General features: G+C 40.5%; 1 protein-coding gene across 3 annotated transcripts in view; it reads right to left on the bottom strand.

Moving 5' to 3' along the window:
- FBXL20 (F-box and leucine rich repeat protein 20) overlaps positions 1 to 17,207 on the bottom strand; it is a 113,614-nt gene that overhangs the window by 7,096 nt on the left and 89,311 nt on the right. For all 3 annotated transcript variants that reach the window (XM_062175458.1, XM_062175459.1, XM_062175460.1), the window contains 8 exons: positions 15,073 to 15,168; positions 13,072 to 13,198; positions 10,296 to 10,370; positions 7,951 to 8,081; positions 5,665 to 5,725; positions 4,715 to 4,759; positions 3,007 to 3,063; positions 1,197 to 1,409 (listed from right to left, as the gene is read on the bottom strand). In XM_062175458.1, the coding sequence (XP_062031442.1) occupies positions 1,197 to 1,409; positions 3,007 to 3,063; positions 4,715 to 4,759; positions 5,665 to 5,725; positions 7,951 to 8,081; positions 10,296 to 10,370; positions 13,072 to 13,198; positions 15,073 to 15,168 (805 nt within the window). The remainder of the gene's footprint in view (positions 1 to 1,196; positions 1,410 to 3,006; positions 3,064 to 4,714; positions 4,760 to 5,664; positions 5,726 to 7,950; positions 8,082 to 10,295; positions 10,371 to 13,071; positions 13,199 to 15,072; positions 15,169 to 17,207) is intronic.

Here is a 17,207-nt window from a genome sequence, read left to right as displayed (position 1 = left end):
TAAGCTTAAAATAATAATTTTCCCAAGTTATAGTAAATAATATTTTACTCTGGTACTAAAAAAAAAAAACCCCTTTATTTCCTCTTTAAACAATACACATCGACCCTTTACTCCTATTTCTGAATACTGCTATGCTAAAGGTGATACTACTTCAGTGAGAGCAGAAGGATGGCCACAATGGGGATCCTGCTCTTAGGGAGGCTGTAGCACAGACATGCATATGAACAGCTAAATTAAAGCAGAGACTGCTCAGTGGCTTGAAGAACAGAAACAGATGCAGAGGTGGAGGGGACTCCTGACAGCCAGGCAGGTGCAGGAGCCCGGGTAGAAGCTGGCTCTGGGACAGGATCTGGCGGACCTGGGGCTTTTCTTTCCTCTGGTATAGAAGTAAAAGTGCTGTGAGGCCATCCCCTTTGCAGGTGTGCTCTCAGCCCTCTCCTTGTATGTCTGAAGGGGGAGGAGGAACTGAGGCCAATTGGAACTCAAGGTGAAGCTTGGCGCTCCTTTCTTTGCTCACGTCCCTGTGGCTGACATGTATTTTTTCGTAGGTTGGTGGGAAGGGCCTGCCTACACAGTGCCTTTCCTGTAGCAGGTCTGAAGCTGCTTCAATCAAGATCCATGAGCTACATAATACAGCATACAGAAGCACCCAGCTTTTGTAGTTTCTTTGCTGGCAATCTATCTTCTGGTCATTTGGCTGTACAGGGGTTAATTATAGAGGATGGTGCCAAAAGAAAAGGTAAAAATCTATTTGATTCATCTGTAGTCTTAAACAAGAACCTCTAGGAAGAGGATTTTATGTAAAAAGGAAATACAAATTAAATTTTAAAATACCATTTAACTGAATATTTTGTTATTCCTTTCTTTTCTTGGAAACGAAATCTGGAATGTGTGGGTTTTTGTTGTTGTTGTATTGACTCTGGGGATGTTATTAACCCTGGACACTACTGGAGAAGCTCTGCTGGGAGAAGACCTACTTTTCTTTCCTTTAGTGGGTGCTTTCCAACTAAATATCCATCTGCAATGACAGATAAAAACTATCTACCCTTCGATTTCCACTCCCTCTTCTTCTCCTTGCTAAATGTCCAAGTAAACATTAAAAAAAAAAAATCACAGGAATCTAAATCTGAAAATAAAAAAAGGAAAAGAAAGGGTGCTGAGAACACCAGAGCCGGAGGGTGATGGGCCATCTTTACCCTGAGTCTCTTGATTCCAGCCCGAGAGATCTGCTGGCAGTCATAGAGTTCTATCCGTTCAAGGCTGTGACAGCTCTTCAAGTGCTCCAGGGATGCATCTGTGATTAGCGGGCAGTTGTCCAGCTCAATCACCTCCAGCTGGTCATGGGCACAGGCCCCATTCCCCAGGTGACGGATTCCATCATCTGTGATCAGCTCACAGTGAGACAGACTCTGTAGCCAAACAGAACAAGGAAAGACGTTGAAATGTCTTTTGGCACTCCTCTAGCTAGGGTCTCTGGTGTGATTTTAATGAACACAGAGCTGTTACTAGATCCACATGGTGAAACAAAGAAAGCAAATCAGAGTTGCTGGATTCTGCTTTTGGCAATCAACGACTCATGTTTCTGTGCATGATTCTAAATACAGTTTGTGAATGCACGAAATGACTAGTTCACAGATAAGACAACTATGAAAATTCTGCCCTCCCCAAATTAATACTTTTCTTCTCTGCAAGGACGAGTCAGGATCAAGCTTTTTACAGAAACAAATTTCCTGGCATTTTGGGAGCAGGTGCTGAGTCTTGTGGTCAAGATGTCTGCACATCCTATTCCACAATGAGTATCTAGGCGTGACTCCTGGCTCTGGTTCCTCACTCCAGCTCTGCAACACTGCAGACCCTGGAAGGCTCATGTAACTGGGTTCTTGCCACCCATCTAGGAGACATGGACTGTGATTCTGTCTACTGGCCCCAGCCTAGATCACAGCCTGGCCATGGTGGGTATTTGGGGAGTGAAACAGCAGATGGGAGCTCACATGTCTTGCCTATCTCTACCTCTGAAATAAATAATGTAAAAAAAAAGATTTTCTCAAATTTTAACTAAATATTTGTTATATGGTACAGGGGCAGGCCCTAACAATTAACTGAAGATGATTTTTATGGATATCATGTGTGAACACCTCTTCAACATAACCTCTTCATCAATGTTCCTTAAAGCCCTAGTTCCGGGAAACTCAGAATCCTTGATCCCATTTTGGACAGTACCATGTCACCAAACACATTGAAAATGAGCCTGGATACAGAACAGTCAACTAGAATTCCTTCCTATAGCATCACTGAAGGTAGCACAAAAAACTCCCCCAGAAAGGTCTTGTCCAGTTCTGTTTATAAGAACATTTCGGGGAAGGTACTATGGCTCAGAGCACTAAGCTGCTGCTTGGGATGCCGACATCCTGTATCAGAATGCTGGTTGAGTCTTGGCTACCCCACTTCCAATCCAGCTCCCTGCTAATAATGTGCCTGGGAAAGGAGTGGATGATGGTTTAAGTACCTGAGTTCCTGCCACCCACATGGAAGACTTGGATGGAGTTCCTGTCTCCTGGCCTTAAGCCTGGCCCAGCCCCGACTGTTGTAGCCATTTGGAGAGGAACCAGCAGATAGAAAATCTTTCTCTCCAAGCCTTTCAAACAAATAAATAAAACTTAAAAAAAGAAAAGAATACTTAGTCCCAAGATGAAGCACATTGTATTTTGGGCCATCTCACCCCCTGGATCTCTGACAATTTAACACCATTCAGGTTAGAGCATAATCCACCTGGGAGAGAGAACTCTCCACATCACCTTACAACCTCTAGGCGTAGATACTTCCTCCTGGTTTCCCTCTTCACTCAGGTCCTTCCTTGGCCCTTTATCAGCTGGCAATTTGGAGACACATCCTTTTCCCAAATGGTAGCCAGACAAGAGGAAAAGTAAGAGTGGGGTTCCTTTTTCAACTGTAGCATTGGGTTTTGACTGAATCCAATAAACATGAAACTCTGAAAGTCAAACTCACCAATACTTGAAGTCGAGGACAGTGTATGGAAAGTTGGATTAATGTGCTATCTGTTATCTGAAAGAAACCGTAAGTTTACTTTAGGTTTAATTCCAAATAAAATCATGGGCCATACCTCACTGTTGACTACACTTTTAGTCTAGACATTCTGATAATCTACATTATTCAATAATAGAATCTTAAAAGTTTAAATATCAAGTGCTATCTGAATCTGTTCTTAAAGAACCCACCAGGCTGGGTTTGACCACAGATGGTCATCTCTAGTCTTTGTCTTTGGACAACTTTGTCCAAAATTCTGTTTTGTTTTTTGAAATAAATAAGATTCTTTCCCCTTGGAACTTCCAACCACTGGATGGGATTTAGTCCTACCTTCTTAGAACCATCACAGAAAAGGATCAGAAGACAGTGCTCCATGAAAAAAATTGATGTCAAATCGTCTATGAATTTTTAGACATTTGGCCCAATTTTTATAAATGACCCAACTCAGGACTGATGACTTCGGGGCTGGCTATTTTCCCAAGGCTGGTAGACAGGCTGCTGGAATCGGTTCAGTTAGGATCACTGAGGGATCAGCCTTTCAGTTATCTGAGTGAAAGCACATAGTGCTTCTTTCCAAATGCCTCTCCAGCTGAGATGCTATGATTTTCACTACACACAGCTTCAGAGGGGCTGAGAAATGGCAGAGAGAGGGAGTGGAGCGGCCAGGCACGCCCATTCCAGATCAACACTGGAAAGGACACGGAAGACATTCAGGCGTGAATAAGATAAAACTCATGTGAACAAGTTTTAGTTTAGTAAGAATTAACAGCTGTTAAGTAGTATCTGGATAGTAAGAAATTTTAAAAGATGCTCTTTACGGTTATAAGTATCTTCTCTATTTTTACTATTAAAAAATTCATTACTCTATCTTCTTTTTTGGAGTTCCCCTTTCAAAATTTCTCCTCAGTCAATTAATAATCCCAAAGCTCTTAAATTTTAAGAAAATAAATTGTTCATAAGGAAGTCAGTGGGTTAGAGTACAATACAATCAGGTTTTCAGGGTTCCGTTAAGCTAAAAAATGATAGGGCTATAGATCAGTGTGATGGGGCTTGAAGTGTTTTTTTATGATCTCTCTGAAGGCAGATTCATGGTCTGAAGCTTGGCTGACCTTCATCTCTAAGGGTAACGAACTGATGGTATGTATTTTCACGGTTCTTCAGTACATGCACCTCTACCTGGTATGCCTGGAAGAATCTCACTAAAGGGAGAATCAGCAGTGCTGCCAGGCACTAGCATCCTGTTCTAGGGTAGGAAAGTGAAATTCTGAAGTGCATGTATTATGTAACTTTCTACTATACTGTATTTGTGAATAAAAATCTACAATCTTGGGGCCGGTGCTGTGGCGTAGCAGGTAAGGCCGCCGCCTGCAGTGCTGGCATCCCATATGGGCCCCGGTTCAAGTCCTGGCTGCTCCACTTCCAATCCAGCTCTCTGCTATGGCCTGGGAAAGCAGTATAAGATGGCTCAAGTCCTTGGGCCCCTGTACCCACGTGGGAGACCCGGAAGAAGCTCCTGGCTCCTGATTGGCGCAGCTCCTGCTGCTCTGGCCAACTAGTGAGTGAACTAGCAGATGGGAGACTCTCTCTCTCTCTGCCTCTCTTTCTCTCTCTGTGTAATTCTGCCTTTCAAATAAATAAATAAATCTTTAAAAAAAATCTACAATCTTACCTGAACACACTCTTCCAGGTCCATCTTTTCAAGTTCATGACAATTCTACAAAGACATTACAAACATTATGCAATAAACATTTAAAACAAGAGAAAACTTCAGAGCCAGAAAAAATGAGGTAGTATTAAATATACTGAGGAGATTTTAGTGTTTCAGAGCTGGTGTCATTCTCAAGTCACCTTCTATCTTTTGCCACTAACTTCACATTTTAGAAGGATTTGATTACAGTGAAATTTCTCAATTATTTCATATTTAAAGTCCATAAATTCCTAAGAACAAGGGACTAAATTTTCTAAACATTAATACTGGGCTAATCAGAGGTCCTTTCAATTATAAATAATTTAATGAAAACTGTTTCTTTGGAAGAAAGGCAAGCAAGCTTTTTGTCCTCCTTCAGTTATGGCACGTGCCTTGACCCAATTAGTACTCCAGCAACCCACCTGAAAGCAAATGACCCTCCTAAAGTCACTGCAATTTTAAATAGTATTATCACATAGTGATTTATAAAATCATTCCAAGTGTTAAGATCTTCAGGAGAATACAGAAAATCTCTTAAACCTCTCTGTTTAAAAACCAGATTCACCTGTTTCTTTCCACAGTACTTTCATCCACCAGCTACATACCATCTAAGCAAGTTACGTTTCTTTTACAAAGCATAAGGAAGTCTCTACTTAGCTGAACTTTCTGTCAAGACCCCTGTTTTGGAAAATCAAAGAATCAGGAGTGCCCATCAGATTCTGCAGTGCATGTCTGCATTTCCAGAACAGTCTGTGTTCTTACCAGTGTCAGCGCATCTGTGGCTGCAGTATGAGAACGTGCAGAAACACCAGCCACAGAGCACCTCCCAGATTCTACTCCCAGATTCTCCACTTCTGCTGCTGCTCAGTCTTCCGAAATAAAAGTTCCAAACAAAACCTATGGAAACCTATGAAACTTGAAAAAATACTTACTCTAGCCAGAGTGGTGAAGCCCACATCTGTTAACTGTGAGCATCTTGCCACTTCTAATATTCTGTTAAGAAAAAAACAAAGTGTAATTCAAGTGCATGGTCCCTGAAAACTGTGTTTATTAAAACAGCAAGAATTTAAGAAAAGAATCTCCTGTTCTCTAAGGACTTTGTAGTACAGAGTGACAGCAACAGCTTCAAGCAAGCCTGCATATAGATCTTGCCATTCATTTTCATGGAGTTATCATAAAGTGGTCCTGCAAATACCACACTTCAGGGTGATGTAATCAGAGAACACAGAAGAATAAAACTGAAGTTTGTAGTTAATGCCAAAATGCATGAAATGCATTAAAAGCCTTCTTGATGGCATACTGCTTACCCCCAGAGGGCAGCCTGCTCCTAGAAAACAAAGGAAATTGAGATAAATGCTCTGTTTAGGTTAATCTGTTGCTGAAGTAAATTATTTTCTTTCCTTATTTTACAAGTAGGTTCACTCAGATTTAGGTAGCTTCTTAGCAATGTGATGAAGGGAATGCTAATTACAGGCCTGTCCCAAATATGAAATTTCACACTTAGGAAAGCTTCCTGCCTCCTCCCACAGGCTCCCAGGGAGGCCTAGCAGAGGGGCTGAGCTGGCAGTCACTCTCCTATTCGGTAACTGCTTCCCACAAATTTAAATGCCAACCATAGGACTGAGAAATCAAAAGTAGTTCCTTTCTGTGAAAAGTCTGGTGACCTCCATACAACAGAAATCAAAGAACATTTACATGTTTGCTTACCAATTCCTTACTGTCCAAGTCGAAAAAACTACCGCTAATATATATCATCATTAACAGAACATCAATTAGAAATCAAGGTCTTAGCTAATGGGAGAGTGTGATCTGATTGAGGCACAACTTTTAAGTATCACATCTGAGAGTCCTTCCATTCTAACACACACTGAGCTCCACAGGAGGGTGGAGCTGAAGGCTATTTTCTTTAAAACAGAAAAAGTAATGTGAAATACTTCCAGAGAGAGGTTTGGTTACTACCCTAACTCCTGAAAAGTAGTCTACTCTAGGCTTCTAATATTACTAGTTTTGACTAACAAGTTTATGATCTCTTGAGGAATTTTGCTAAAACAATGTCTATCTTTTTTTTTTTTAATTCTTTTTTTTTTTTGGACAGGCAGAGTGGACAGTGAGAGAGAGAGAGACAGAGAGAAAGGTCTTCCTTTGCCGTTGGTTCACCCTCCAACAGCCGCTGCGGCCAGCGCACCGCTCTGATCCGATGGCAGGAGCCAGGTACTTATCCTGGTCTCCCATGGGGTGCAGGGCCCAAGAACTTGGGCCATCCTCCACTGCACTCCTGGGCCACAGCAGAGAGCTGGCCTGGAAGAGGGGCAACCGGGATAGAATCCGGTGCCCCGGCCGGGACTAGAACCCGGTGTGTCGGCGCCGCAAGGCGGAGGATTAGCCTAGTGAGTCATGGCGCCGGCCACAATGTCTATCTTATAATAAGTACTATATGTTTTATTTTAAAAGACAAAAAAAGATACATGGGAATCATCCCTACTTATTATAAAATGGCATGCTGTGTGCTCATACATAACCAATATGGGTTTGATATCGCATGCATTTTAACATAAAATTCTTAGTAAAATTCAGCCAACCCCCTTTTCAGGCACAGGAGGAGTCACAGGCTGTCTGCAGCAAAAGAACAAGAGAGGTCCTCCACAGGGCTGCTTTTCTTCTTCAGTACTTCTGGCTATGTACCTGACATCATTCCTATGAGATAAATGACCTCAGGGTGGGCCTCTAAAAACTTCTTTTGAGAAAGGAATTATATAAAAGCATTAAGAAAAAAATGCTTTTATTCTTTCCTCAGGTAATGAAGTAAAATGTTGATTTATTTTTTTTTCTGGGATGGACAGCAAGCAGAATACAGGGACTATTACTCCTTGGTTCATGCCACCAATTACATTTAATCCAGTGAGGTACAAAACAAGACGGTGGGCACCTGAAAGGGTAGTGTCTACCTCAAAATTCAAAGTTTCAAACAGAAAGAAAGAGAGAAAGAAAGAGAGAAAGAGAGAAAGAAAGAGAGAGAAAGAGAAAGAGAGAGAGAGAAAGAAAGAAAGAGAGAGAAAGAAAGGAAGGAAGGAAGGAAGAGAGGAAGGAAGGAAGAAAGAGAGGAAGGAAGGAAGAAAGAGAGGAAGAAAGAGAGGAAGGAAGGAAGGTAGGTAGGTAGGTAGGTGAAGGAAGCTTTTGTTCCTTTTCCTTGATTTTCCAGCTAAACGAGAAATGCTTACCTAAGCCGTGGGCAGTTCTGACCTAGAGCACTCAGAATGGCATCTGTGATGTTGGAGCAGCCAGAGGCGCAGAGGGACTGTAACTTATGGCACCCTCTGCATATGGTGATGAGACCTTCATCTGTGATTTGCTAAAAAACAAGAGCAAACCAAATAAATCCACAAGTATTAGTAACACAGCAGAAGAAAAAGAAAAAAAATGATACCTCTGTGAATAAGCACCAAAAAGAAATCAAGGCAGGTTTAATATTAATCATAAAACAAACCTAAAAGAAAACAAACATACTTTTCCTTTCTTCCAGGTCTTTTTGATTTAATTTGCAAGAGAATCTGTGCTCATTTTTGGTATAAAGGGAAGAAACTGTCATGGGATCCTTTTAGCCTAATGAGACAAGGAATAGCATAGGTGTGTCACAGTGTAGTTTCAATTAAATGATTTTAAAACCTAGAACACACACTCAAGGATATTAGATATTAAAAAAAAAAAAAAAGAGAGAGAGAGAGATGTTACACATAAACATCATAATGGCAGACAGTATCAATACTTCCAATTCGTCAGATTCACTAACTTTCTGCAGGTTTAAAATAAAGCTCTCCTGACATTTCTGTTAATCAAGCAGTATTCCCAAGTTGCTAGGACAAATAAACACACAAACAAAAAACAAGAAGTTTTCAATACCTTTGCTTAATTCAACACGCTTCCATTATTATTGTGCAACCAAAATATATACAGATAAACAATGGAATGCTAAGGGAGATACATGATTTGCCATGAGGATAAAATAATGAGGTTGTGCACAAGTGGCAGTACCTAAAAATGTGCCATACAAATGTGATGTGCCATTACTACTGACAAGGACGGGTGAGATATATGGAGGAAGCGGGGAGCCATAAATAGGCAGATGTAGCAGGCCTGTTCCAGTAGTGGAACTGCTACCATACAACCAGAGAGAAGTATTGTAGGGCTGTGCTGTCCTTTCCTTCATGTTTTAAAACCTATTAGGGAGTACTGAGAATATGGACAAAGAAAATCATATTAATAATACTTTAAATCTTAAAAAAGAGTAAAATTCACTAAGCTTTTGTTTTTAAAACAGCAAAAAAAAGTAAATGAATCAAGAACATATTTTAGCTCTTTCAATAGTTTTGGGCCAAACATGAAGTCTCATAAATGCTGAGAACCATTTCATCACGTTGCAGGGGGAACCCTTGAATCAAGACATGGGTGAAGAAAAGCAATAAAACACACACGTGATGGAACTGGTTCGTTATGCTTACTAATGGATTCCTGCCTGCTGGAGGGCAGATGACATGAAAACACATGTATTTAACACATGTATACAGATACAGCTCATTTGAAGCTGCCCAAGAATAATTTTTTGGTCACTCCAAAATGATGATTTCATGTTCATAACAGTGATACTTATTCTCTCAAGGTAAACATTTCTGTCTCATAAATGCAGTTAGGCAAATTCCAGTCATCAACTAAGGCAATCAGAATCATCAAGGAGGATGGTCAGGATTAAAGAGGAAAGTAAAGCATCCTTGTGACTCAGTTTCCCAGCACTTCCTAAGTAGACTGTTATCACTCCTTCCTCAATGGCTGGAAGGACAGACTGCACAAAACGTGGCACTTCATGGGTCACCTTCAAACTAAACACACAACAGGTGCTCAAACTGGTGATCAAACAAGGGCAGAGTGTAAAAGCAAAAGGCTTATTAGCCAGAACAAGGAAAACCTCCATTAACTTTTTTTTCTCTACTAGCAGGGGTTTTCATTCCAAGACAACATGCATATGTAATTTTTAAGGTTAAGAGGGAAAAAGAGCTCAAGGTGTACTATCAATGTTCAGCCTTGGTATAGTTTCAGAAAATTATCTGAGTAAAATTCAGGGGTTTTGGGGCAGACACAAGAGCTGAAAGACGGAACAAGCAGAAATGTTAAAAGCAAACACCACTGGAAAATTATTTCAAGGGTACACATTCTTTGACATCTTTTAGATCAGTAGTTCTCCACAGATGTGACCCACAGGCATACTTCAACAGGTTATAAAGTACAACTGCAATTTTAAGTATTAAACTTTGTGAATACTTTTTTAAAAATCAGTTTTCTTAAGCAGATAAAAAAGGTGTGGAGTTACTGTTAGCTCATCTGGAATTCTGCAAAAGCTACCCTCATATCTATGGCAAAGCCGTAGGATACTCCCTAAGGAGTACTGTAAAGCATACAGTTATCTGTGTGTCTACTGTGTCACTTAGGTTGTAGTACAAAAACCACTGGCCTTGATGACTGAAACTGTTACTGTAATATCACTAATACAGAAGAGTTGTGGGAAGATGCTTACTAAGCAAGTCTGCAAGTTCAAGGTCACCAGTTCAGGACAGTGTGCACCTATGTACTTCAGAGCTTCATCTTCTAGCTAGAAAGATTTTAAAAAGAGAAAAAATGATTATAAACTTTGTTTCAAAGGAGAAAGATTTAAGAATATACACATTCATCAGTACATTCTAAACATAGCTAATTAAGTTTCAAAGGAACAACAAACCAGAAACAATGAACTATGACCACAGAACAGGATTCCTTTAATTAGTAGGGTTAGAGATATTTTTTTTCTCACCAGTTCTGACATCAAGTTTACATGATCACCAAAATGAATGGTTCTTATTATTAGTAGGGTTATTGGTATTTTTATCAGTTTTGACTACATCAAGTTCATACCATCGCCAAATTGAAAAAAAGAAACACTGCTTACTCTTTATGAATTTTACATTTGATAAACATATCTCACAGTATTTTGCTGTGGGATGATAAAAAAAATTTTTTATATTTCTACTCCCCATAAAGCCTTAAAAAAAAAAACAGATTATCTATTTGAAAGGCAGAGTTAGAGGGAGGGAGAGACAGAGATCTTCTATCCACTGGTTCATTCCCCAAATGGCTGCAACCACCAGGGCTGGGCCAGGATGAAGCCAAAAGTCCAGAGTTTCATCTGGGTCTCCTGTGTGGGAGTCAGGAGCCCAAGTACTTGGGCCATCTTCTGATGCTTTCCCAGGCCCATCAGCAGGGAGTTGGATCAGAAGTGGAATAGCTGGGAAAGGAACCAGTGTCCATATGGGATGGTGGTATTGTAGGCCATGGCTTAACCCGCTATGCCACAACATAAAAACTTTTTATAAATAAAGATTCAAGAGAAGCAGCCAAAAAAGAATCCACAGTATTTATTTGCTGCTGGAAGATCAGTGTCATGCTTACAGTGCTGAGAACAGATGGAAGTCACTGATTATAATGATATAGTCACATCAATATTTTTCAGGGTTCCATAAATAACCAGAAACTCAAGCTGTTGTTGTAAGGCAGTCTTACATCTGAAGCTGTTTCAAATAAAGGACTCTCTCTCATCAGAGTGAGAGAATGATGGCATGTTAGTGCAATCCAAGGTATCAGCAATCACCAGTAAGAGACAGCTGTTTGATGCAGCAGTTAAGACACCACTTGCGATGCCTGCTTCCTATAATAGCAGTGCCTGGATCTGAGTCTCAGCTCCGCTTCCAATTCCAGCTTACTGCTGAGGGTGTGTGCAGCCTGGGAGGCAGCAGGTGATGGTTCAGGTACTGGGATTCCAGACACACATGTGAGACCTGAACTGAGTTCTGGGGCTCCTGGCTTTGGCTTGGCCTTGAACTGGCTGTAGCAGGCATTTGGGGGAGTGAACCAGTGGATGATCTCTTTCCCTCTTTCAAATGAAAATAAATAACAATTTTAAAATTAAAACATTACCTTTAAAAAAATAAGAGGCTGACTTCATTTTGTCAGTCACATTTTTTTGTCTTAATTTGAGGTGGGGGATAGGGAGAGGGAGGGAGGGAGGGAGGGAGGAAGAGAGAGGAAGAGAGAGAGAGAGAGAGAGAGAGAGAGAGTGAGTCAGAGACAGAATAACAGAGTTAGAGCTCTCATGCACTGGTTCACTTCCCAAAATGTCTGCAGTGGCTGGGGCTGGCTATACTGAAGCTGGAAGCCAGGAAGTCAATCTAGGTCTTCCATGTAGGTGGCAGGAACTTGACTACTTGAGTCATCACCTGCTGCCCGCCAAGGGTACGCATTGGCAGGAAGCTTGAATTGGAAGTGCAGCCATAGTGAACCCGGGCACTCTGATGGAGGCGCTCCAAGTGGCAGCTTAACCACAGTGTGAAATGCCCAACCCTAAATTCATTCTTGATTGTATTTTTCAAAATGCCATCTGGCTAATACCTTTTTTCACAATAAAACACTGAGACAGTGAAATTTTTAATGACAACATATGTTGAATTTGTTACGTGACTGGCAGGAAATAGGTATTATCGGTATAAAATGCAGGTTGCTGTACCCTTTGCACACCTAAGAAAACTCTAGGTGGTTAAGCAAGTGGAATTTCTAAAATTGCCTTCTTCGCCTATACAGTTCAAAGAACCAGGCAGTGACAATATGGCAGGTTTTCTTTTCTGTACAGAAAAAAAGCTACATGAAAAATCCTTGCCTAAGTGTATCTTCAGTATAATCTTTTTTTTTTTTTTTTTTTTTTTTTTTGACAGGCAGAGTGGACAGTGAGAGAGAGAGACAGAGAAAAAGGTCTTCCTTTTGCCGTTGGTTCACCCTCCAATGGCCGCCGCGGTAGCGCGCTGCGGCCGGCGCACCGCGCTGTTCCGATGGCAGGAGCCAGGTGCTTATCCTGGTCTCCCATGGGGTGCAGGACCCAAGGACTTGGGCCATCCTCCACTGCACTCCCTAGCCACAGCAGAGAGCTGGCCTGGAAGAGGGGCAACCGGGACAGGATCGGTGCCCCGACCGGGACTAGAACCCGGTGTGCCGGCGCCGCAAGGCGGAGGATTAGCCTGTTGAGCCACGGCGCCGGCCTCTTCAGTATAATCTTATCTCTCTACTTTGCTCTATCCAAATTTATCTTTAGTCAGATATTAATTTTTTTAATTCTTTTCTTCTAAAGAAAGCACTTTAATTTTTTGTAAGCATGTTTCTCTGGTCAGGAATACACACAACTAACATATCCTTCAAGACAAACACCTTGGGGTTGCCTATAAAGATCCCATGGTTCCTCTGATTTTCACAAGCACTATCTGGAATATTACCTGTGTGCAGCCTTTCAAGAATAAGGCCTTGAGGCCCCCACAGCCTCTCACTAGAGCTTGAATGCCATCCTTGGTTACTTGGTCACACCAGGAAATGTTCAACTGCTCCAACAGCGGACATCCCTCACTTAGGATAAAACAAATTAGACATAACATATCAACACATCCAATTCCAAAGGCACTGAAGTTTTATTTTTGGCTACTAAGTCAAGGAACGAATATGTTCCCATTGTCTCTCAGAAGAATACACACATTTGCTTAACAAAGATTTAGAAAGCAGGTATTCCCATAGCCAAAGGGGGGAAAAAAAAAGGTTGATTTATCAGTGCTGTGGTGCCCATTTAGGACTCATTAGCAAAGGAAATGGAAATTGGGTGACTTGTTCAAGTTTCCAAATAATGAAGAGTTCATTCAAACCCAGACTTTCCATTTAGTAAATCTATTAGGATCAAAGCAATAATAAGATTATACTTTTATTTTAAAAATTACAAAGATATCATGTGTCTTTTATCTGCATTATTTTAAAAGTACTGTTTCTGTAGGCCGAATTTAGGATACCTGGTGTTCAGCCTCTGCCTTTAAAATCCTAGCTTCAGCTATAATCCTTTCTGTTCTCATCAGTTAGTTTCACACTTAGACTATGGTTGAATCTGAAGCTTTCTATGATATTCTTTGGAAAACTTTGCATACACTGGTTTAAATATTCCTAGCTGCAAAAAAAAGACTCTGAAAACAAAGCCAGACCTAAGATCAAATTCACTCAACATTATTGTCTGACTTCAAAGACGGCTGCTGCTGCGGCCCTTTCTATGCTGTACTCACTGCTATACTGGCATTTACGACGCGGTCAGGTGATACATGCTCGGTAGTTTTTTTTTTTCTCCCAACTTAAGGGAAGCCACAATATCTTATTCAGTTACATTTCATGGTTGCATCACAGTACCTGGTCTCAACAACTTTTTAGATTTTCTTATCTGTAAAATTTCCTATCTATATCACAAGGCTTTCGAATAAATGAGGTCACTTATGTGAAAAATCTTATAAGTGATAAATGTTATTTTATTATCCTACATGGTAAACAGTCTTAGATACACATGTGGCCAATGTTCACGTGGAAGGTCTAAAGGAAGACACAGTTTTAGATTATATTCAACTAAAATCTGTTTCTTTTAATAAATTCTTACTACACATAAATGTAACCATTATATGGGACAATAATCATTTACAAATGGCTGGTTAAAAAATAAATTCCCAAAGAGAACATTTTCTTCTCCTTTTAAGATAAATCTTCTGTAACATTCTTTAAAAAATATACAAATACAATAATTAACCTTTATTGATTTTAAAAGTTCAGGAACTTTAAAACATATATGTATATATACACATAAATATTTAAACATATCATATATATGTATATACACATACACGAAGTTGAACCACATGAAACTATTATGTCATTTTTAATGTTTACTTATTTATTTTCACTTATTTGAAGGGCAGAGAGATGTATACAGACAGTGGGAAAGAGTTTCCATCCACTAGTTCACTTCCCAAATGCCTGTTAACAGCCAGGGCTGGGTTGGTCTGAAACCAGGAGATGGAATTCCATCTGGGTGTCCCATGTGAGTGTCAGGGACCCAAGTTTGTGAGCCATTACCTGCTGCCTCCCAAGGTGTGCAATAGCAGGAAGGTGGACTGGAAGTGGAGGTAAGACAAAAACCTAGGCACTCCAGTATAGGATGCAGGCATCCTAAGGGGCAGTTTAACCTGTTGCACCTCAATGCCTGACCCAAAGCTGTTATTTTTATAACACAAGAGCTACTGAGTATCAGTACAACTTCACATGGCTGGAATTTGGGCAAGTGGCAAAACAAAAAATCTATTCTGAATTAAAGAATATATCCATAAAACAGTTCATTTCAATTCTAACTATCTACCAGTTATTTTTAAAAAGAATATATTTGTTGTGATTACTAGTAATGCTAACTGTAAGCAATTTACCTCAGTGCTTTTAGAGACATGTTTGTTATTGATGTACAGGAAGCCAAGTCAAGGTGCCTGAGTTTGGAACAGAACTTGCTAAGGCTAGTACATGTACTGAAAAATGGAAAAGGGAGAAAATAATGAATAAACAAGATTAAGAACATATCTTTACAACATTTACATTAAACACGTACGTGTATATAAGAACTTTCATACCCTCTCCCTCCCTCCCCCACCAAAGCAGTTATAACCCCAGGACCTTTTACATTCAGGGAGAGGCAGAGGCCATTCATAAAGGAGAATAAAAACTATAGTGTGTATAAAAACTGGCATGAGGGAGAGATGGTACTTGGTCATAATTGTGAATGTTAATACCTAGTAAAAGCATACTACTCATGTGAGCTCAAGAGATCTACGTACATTTTGCAAATCAGGGAAATCACAAGGCTGATCAGTGCCGGCTACCTTCTGCTAGCACATGGTCAAACACAAGGGCCAGAAGTGATGCTTGTGCTTTCACTTAAATCTCTATTCAAGATAATGTTTTGTATGCCAGTAATGAAAGAACTGGATTTTTGCACAGTATACAGAGAATGGACCAGTATTGGGCTAAAATGAGAAGTGATGTAACACTGTTATCTACTTTAAGAATTTCTTAAAGGCTTTTTTCAGGGTGGTCAAGTTCTCAGTTTAATTTTTTTAACTTATCAAGGAAAATTTCAAATATTCACAAGAGTGAATAACAGAGAAACTAAATGTATTATCATTAAACATCTTCAACATCTACCAATATTCTGCTATTTTAATTTTTTAATCTATTCCCTTTTCTCCTTTTTTTTGATCCAGTACTTTGAAGGAAATCTCAGACACATTAAATACCTGAAAGTATTTTACTACACATTTTAATAAATACTTTAATTCTTTAATATCACCTGATACCCAGACTATGCTAAATTCTCCAATTGTCTCATAACTAGTGCCATATGGGGTGCTGGCGTTGCAGGTGGCAGTTTTAACTGCTACACCACAATACTGACCCTGAGATCCATTTCTTTTTTAAAGATTTATTTAATTTATTTGAAAGGCAGAGTTACAGATAGGGAGGGAGTGACAGAGAGAGTGAGAGATCTTCCATCTGCTGGTTTGCTCCCCAAATGGCTGCCAACAGCTGGGACTGGGCCAGGTTGTGGTCAGGCACTCCATCCAGGTCTTCATTGTGAGGGACAGGGGTCCAAGCACTTGGACCACCTTATGCAGTTTTCCCAGAAGCTTTAGCAGGGAGCTGCATAGGAGTGGAGCAGCCAGGACTCGAAATGGTGATCAAATGGGATGCTGGTGTCGCAAACCCACTGCACCAAAGCGCCAGCCCCAAGAGTCACTTTTAAAAGATTTATTTGTTTGAAAGGCAGTTACAGAGAGAATGAGAGAGATATCTTCCTCCACTGGCTCATTTCCCAAATGGTCACAGTGGCTGGAGCTGGAAAAAATTAAAGCCAGGAGCCCCAAACTCCATCCAGGTTTGCCATGTAGGTGGCAGGGTCCAAGGATTTAGGCTATCTTATGCTGCCTTCTCAGGCAAACTGGCAGGGAGTTGGATCAAAAGCGGAGTAGCCAGGGGCCGGCACTGTGGTGTAATGTAAAGCCGCCGCCTGCGGTGCCCATATCCCATGTGGGCGCCAGTTCAAGTCCCGGCTGCTCCACTTCCTATCCAGCTCTCTGCTATGGCCTGGGAAAGCAGTAGAAGATGGCCCAAGTCTTTGGGCCCTGCATCCTGAACCAGTGGATGGAAGACTTCTCTTTCTCTCTGCCTGTCTCTCTCTGCGAAACTCTTTCAAATAATTAAATAAATCTTAAAAAAAAAAAAAAAAGTGAAACCTGCATTCCTACATGAGATGCCAGCATTGCAAGCAGCAGCTCAGTCAACTGTGCCACAGCTGTCAGCCCCTGCATCTTCCCACTTTTTGATCTCCTCATCTTAGAGGGAATGGAGTGGAATCACCTTATGGTTTTATTTTGCAATCTCAGAAAGAAAACCTTTTCTTGTGCTTATTAACCATTCCTATGTCTGATAAAATGTTACTCAAGACTTTAGCTCAGTTTTAAAACTTGGATTGTCTTATTGATTTTAAGAGCTTTCTCTAATATTTTTGGAT

This window comes from Lepus europaeus, chromosome 18 (genome assembly GCF_033115175.1).
Source record: "Lepus europaeus isolate LE1 chromosome 18, mLepTim1.pri, whole genome shotgun sequence".
NCBI classification, from domain to species: Eukaryota; Metazoa; Chordata; class Mammalia; order Lagomorpha; family Leporidae; genus Lepus; species Lepus europaeus.
Note: the sequence above shows the minus strand (reverse complement) of the source record. Positions and strands in the feature narration are given on the sequence as shown.